The 5,470-nt window shown below is 31.4% G+C and overlaps 2 protein-coding genes across 2 annotated transcripts; both read right to left on the bottom strand.

Annotated features, from left to right (window-relative positions):
- Window positions 1-1,910: 1,910 nt before the first annotated feature.
- On the bottom strand, window positions 1,911-2,402 carry LOC140879137 (uncharacterized). Its single transcript, XM_073282798.1, has one exon. It carries the CDS (start codon window positions 2,400-2,402, stop codon window positions 1,911-1,913), a length of 492 nt encoding a protein of 163 aa, XP_073138899.1.
- A 42-nt stretch (window positions 2,403-2,444) lies between these two features.
- On the bottom strand, window positions 2,445-4,245 carry LOC140879136 (uncharacterized). The gene is made up of 4 exons (XM_073282797.1): window positions 4,025-4,245; window positions 3,278-3,535; window positions 2,835-3,159; window positions 2,445-2,738 (listed from the first exon to the last, which is right to left on the bottom strand). The coding sequence occupies exons 1-4, from the start codon at window positions 4,243-4,245 to the stop codon at window positions 2,445-2,447; spliced, it is 1,098 nt and encodes a 365-aa protein (XP_073138898.1).
- Window positions 4,246-5,470: the final 1,225 nt, after the last annotated feature.

The raw sequence follows: 5,470 nt of genomic DNA, 5'->3' as shown, positions 1-5,470 counted from the left end.
GATACTTATCAACTTGAAAACTACTATCTACAATGGATGATCACACATAAGTAATAGAAATGAAGACTGATAATTATAATATCATACTAAGGATCATCTTACACTTGTTTAACAATACCAATAAAATGTTATTAATGAATATTATTAACCATAAGGATGGTTTTTTTGAATAAGTATTGGTATTGATTACAATATCGTATTAATTAGTACCATTTTTCTTCAAAATGCCAAGATCCAGTATTTTGTTACTCATTCGAAGTATTTGATTGACCAAAATACGTATTTCAAAGCTCAAATTTAGAATTTTCTTGGACATTATAAGTACTTAATAAATATACTTCTAAATATGTATTTTTTAATGTAAAAAACAAAAAGTGAGATGAATTTCATGAATTTCGAGTCATGTTGTGAATGGATACTTATCAACTTGAAAACTACTATCTACAATGGATGATCACGCATAAGTAATAGGAATGAAGACTGATAATTATAATATCATACTAAGGATCATCTTACACTTGTTTAGAAATACCAATAAAATGTTATTAATGAATATTATTAACCATAAGGATGGTTTTTTTTGAATAAGTATTGGTATTGATTACAATATCGTATTAATTAGTACCATTTTTCTTCAAAATGCCAAGATCCAGTATTTTGTTACTCATTCGGAGTATTTGATTGACCAAAATACGTATTTCAAAGCTCAAATTTAGCATTTTCTTGGACATTATAAGTACTTAAAAAATACACATCTAAATATGTATTTTTTAATGTAAAAAACAAAAATTGAGATGAATTTCATGAATTTCATGAGTCATGTTGTGAATGGATACTTATCAACTTGAAAACTACTATCTACAATGGATGATCACGCATAAGTAATAGGAATGAAGACTGATAATTATAATATCATACTAAGGATCATCTTACACTTGTTTAGAAATACCAATAAAATGTTATTAATGAATATTATTAACCATAAGGATGGTTTTTTTGAATAAGTATTGGTATTGATTACAATATCGTATTAATTAGTACCATTTTTCTTCAAAATGCCAAGATCCAGTATTTTGTTACTCATTCGGAGTATTTGATTGACCAAAATACGTATTTCAAAGCTCAAATTTAGCATTTTCTTGGACATTATAAGTACTTAAAAAATATACTTCTAAATATGTATTTTTTAATGTAAAAAACAAAAAGTGAGATGAATTTCATGAATGCGTACGGCTTTTTAAATATGTATTTTCTTGGACATTTTTGCTAGTGTTTATTCCTCATCAATGCGTACGGCTTTTTAATTCAGAAAGCTAGTACTATTTAAATGGTTTTGAGTACTTATACATCATATTTGAGAACTTAAGTTCATCAATTAAGTATTATACAAGCACACTAGGCCTAATCCCGATAGTAATTGATCAACAAAATTTTCACTAGTGTGTGGCAGTGAAAAATAAATTTATGATATCAGTTTTGTTTGCAATTATATGACTAAGGTGCATCACATAAAAATTTCATAATATATGCTAGTGATTAATAAATATCTCATAATATATCACATAACCAAACCATCGAAAATACAAAAGTTTAACCACAATATATATCAAACCAGTAGGACAAAACACATGACAAATTGTCTCGTATGACACACAATAACACAATAGAAAAAATGCATTAACTAAACCATCGAAACATCAATACGTAACACGACCAGATCTTGTACGTTTTCTGGCACACCCATGAACGGTTGTTTCTTTCTCTTGCTCCAACAAATTCTTATGGCTGCCAAAGAAATAAAATAAAATAATTAAGACATTGCTGGACACATATAAAAAAAGAACCAAAACAGTTGAATAAAAATGTGAAATAAATAAACAGTAAACGATTTTTTATGGGATGACAACCAATTAGTTGATGGCTTCTTTACAAGTTCTTCTGTTGTGCCCTGTCCTACCACACCTCTTACACTTTGTCACATGATGTTCAACTTGAGAAGGAATCCTCTGAGTCTTTCTACGCCCTGGTTGACTGCGCACTGTAGGAGCATAAATTATATCTCCTTCATCGATATATCCTTCGTACATGTCGAAGGTTGGAATTGGATTGATTACACCTTTGTATGATTGTCGATACCTTTTCATTTTGAAAAAATCATCACAAAATCGATACACCGACAAGGACTTGGATTCTATACAGGCACAAGCATGCTTACATGGAAGCCCATAAATTTGCCAAGCTCGACATGAACAACTCAACAAATTCAAATCAATGGCAAAAGTTTTATCCATATCCACCACCTCAAACCTTGATCCACTTGATCTATAAACCTTCAAGGTACGAGATTTACTACATGCGAGTGAAACATCCTTCTCTTTTCTAGGGCTTAATTCTTGGACCATCTTAAGTGATGATTCTCGTCTTTGGTGCATCATGGTCATAATTTAGATACGTATATGGTCTACCAAAGAAACAATAGGTAAATACCGAGCAACTTTTACCCAATTTTTCCAACTCTCAGCCATGTTATTGTTGATTATACCCCATCGCTTACCCAAAAACAAAGCATTTGCCCAATTTTCTGGTGAAGAATTCACAATAAATTCTATAGCAAGTGGCATGGACTCAGTTATCTGATTTATATGTTCATCAAATTCATGCCTAGATGGAGCATATGCTGCTTTCTTCAACACCGAAGACCAATGTCTTTTGTTACGGAATGGATACTTTCGCAACACCTACATTAATAAAATAAAATTGTAAAACACAATGAACACAAACCAATATTAACTGAAACATATATCATAAAATAAAATGCACTAAACACAACTAACCAGTTTGACAAAATTATCTACAATGTGTCTGAGGCAGTAAGCATGGTGACTACCAGGAAACATAGAGTGGATTGCCTTGATCAACCCCGAATGTCTGTCTGAGAAAAAAGTAAAACCGTGGAAGAAAATGATTCCTTGTGAGGCTAGGACTTCTTTTAATCGATAACAAAACCAATCCCAATTAGAATCATTTTCTGCATCCACAACTGCATACGCTAATGTGAAAAGATCATCATTAGCATCCTTGGCGACAGCGACTAGAAGACTTCCTTTGTACTTATTTTTAATATGACACCCATCCAAAAATAATAACGGTCGACATCCACTAGTGAAACCAACAAGAAAAGCATGAAAACAAATGAAAAGTCGTTGAAATTTTTTAAGGATCAATTTCACATCCAACAAAACTTCCAGGATTTGTTTCTTTAACAGCATGACAATACCATCGCAACTTATCATATGACCCATTCTCAGTCCCATGAATATCATGCATCGCTATTTCTTTGCCCATCCAAACTTTGTGATAGTCAAGTTCCACTCCATAGTCTCTTTGTATGTCTTTTACCATTGTACATGGACGATATGATGACTCCCCTCTCAACTTCGCTTTCACCAAATTAGCTACCCAAGGTGAATCAGCGTTCGGATGCCCTCTGGACTTCAAATTATCCTCACCACAACAATGGATCAGGTTGCATTTTCTAATTGCAAATGAATTATCAGATTTATGTTTAGAGGCATATATCCTCCAGTCACAATTTTTGCCCCTACAGACAATAATAATCTTCTCACTATCATTTTTCTGGAAAGAAATTGACCGTCTGGTTGCGATAGCATAATTTTTAATACAAATTCTGAATTCTGCTGCGTCTTTAAATGTTTGTCCTACGCCGCGTATGCATTGAATCCAAGAATCAATTGAGTTGCTTACATTTCCAATTTCGAGCGGGCTTTCACCGGTTGAATTTATATCATCTTTGATTTCAACCCTTTATCATTTTAATATATAATCAGTCTAACAAACATAGATATTCATTTAACCAAAATTCAAATAAATAACTAATAATCGATACTTAAGCATGATGCCCAATCAACAACGCAATGAATTATAAGCTTCTGCATGCACAACATATATATGTATGAAAATAGACTCATTCTCAATAAAAATGACAAATAAAAAAGAATCTTACCCAATGACATTTCTACTGCCCCGACTCTGGTCGATTTTTCTTGATGCCTTCAAATGAATTATGCTCAGTTTCAAACACATATGAAGATTTATCATGTTTCGAACATCATCGTCGTCATTCAGAGTGACAGAAATCTTTTCATGGGGAGCTATGAATTGCAATGTAGTTAATTGGGGATTAATGTCACTGCATTTTTGTCCTAAACTATGGAATACCTCCATTAACGTGACACCATTAGGAATTGAAATTAGATAAAGACCCTGGAGGTATCGACAACTACCAAGAAATGATAAATTCATGCTTCCAGATCCGGACTCCATAAATGATGTGACTCTGAAAAATTGAACAAATAATATAAGATTTCAAGCTACGTAGAATGGAACTTCAAAGTGTAAAATAAAAAGGACACTGGTTAGAGTAAAAAAAAAAAGAAAAAGAAAAATGTGAGATTTTTAAGCTATAAAGCACAGAGCATATACACTTCTTACAAAAAAAATAAGAAAGAAAGCATATACACAAGAGATGAGGCGATAATCCACAAAAATTAAACACAAACGGAAATTTTACTTTCGAAGAGGATTGTGTTTTTTTTTTTTTGGAAAACACAAGAAAAAATAAGCAGGAGAGAGCAATAAGCTAAATAATGAAGATTATATTGGATAAAAAATTACCTGTTAGCGAGCCAAGCGATTTTTGAAAAAGATCACAAAATGAGACGATTTTTTGCCCAAGGGATTTTCTTCCGGAACAGTGATGGCGAAGGAGAAGGATGAGGTTGTGGGATGAGATTGCATTAATTATTTGAAAACGTGTTTCCCACATATATCCAAAAAAAAGGGCGATTACGTAGCTTTATTAGGTCAGGGAGTTGAATCTAAGATTTCATATTTGTCAGATACTAAATCTTAAAAATATTTTTGTGGGGACTGATCAATAATGAAACATATGTCTGAGGGATTTTTAAATAATTGACCCATAAAACAATATATTAATCATGTTTGTATTTTTCGTAATTTTGGTATTTTATATTGTCAAAATTAAATTTTAGTCAAGTATGTTTTAGTTTTTAATTACTTTATTATTTTTTTTTCTAACTGGGAGTGTTATATACGGCACTACACTCTTGAATGTCACGTACTCACGTAGGCGTTTATGTCAATGTTATATCAAACTATGTTGGAAAAAAATGCCAATTTTATTTTATTTTTAAAAAATATATGAATAAGAGATTAAGTTGATAATATAAAAGATCAATGTGTAATTTAAAGAAACAAATATAAAAAGCCAAAATTGTAAATGTTCCTTAGAATTATATTCAACATTTGAAACATTTTTTATGCTGAATCTTCGATTAATCATTCTTAAGCTGTAACGCTTAAATATTAATCTTCTGCTATCCAAGTTTATTTTGCTTTCCATATATACGAAAGACCTATATTATGAGTA

The sequence above is a fragment of the Henckelia pumila genome, chromosome 2, assembly GCF_033568475.1.
Source record: "Henckelia pumila isolate YLH828 chromosome 2, ASM3356847v2, whole genome shotgun sequence".
NCBI lineage: Eukaryota > Viridiplantae > Streptophyta > Magnoliopsida > Lamiales > Gesneriaceae > Henckelia > Henckelia pumila.
The sequence above is the reverse complement of the archived record's forward strand: the minus strand, read 5'-3'. Positions and strand labels throughout refer to the sequence as shown.

Excerpts from the sequence above, each read along its gene's own strand:
- LOC140879136 (XM_073282797.1), bottom strand. The coding sequence starts at position 4,245 with ATGGAGGTATTCCATAGTTTAGGACAAAAATGCAGTGACATTAATCCC. Across the intron at positions 3,536-4,024 it reads GGCAGTAGAAATGTCATTGG|AAAATGCAACCTGATCCATT; the intron begins GTAAGATTCTTT and ends ATTTGCAATTAG. Across the intron at positions 2,739-2,834 it reads TAGATAATTTTGTCAAACTG|GTGTTGCGAAAGTATCCATT; the intron begins GTTAGTTGTGTT and ends TTATTAATGTAG.
- LOC140879137 (XM_073282798.1), bottom strand. The coding sequence starts at position 2,402 with ATGGTCCAAGAATTAAGCCCTAGAAAAGAGAAGGATGTTTCACTCGCA.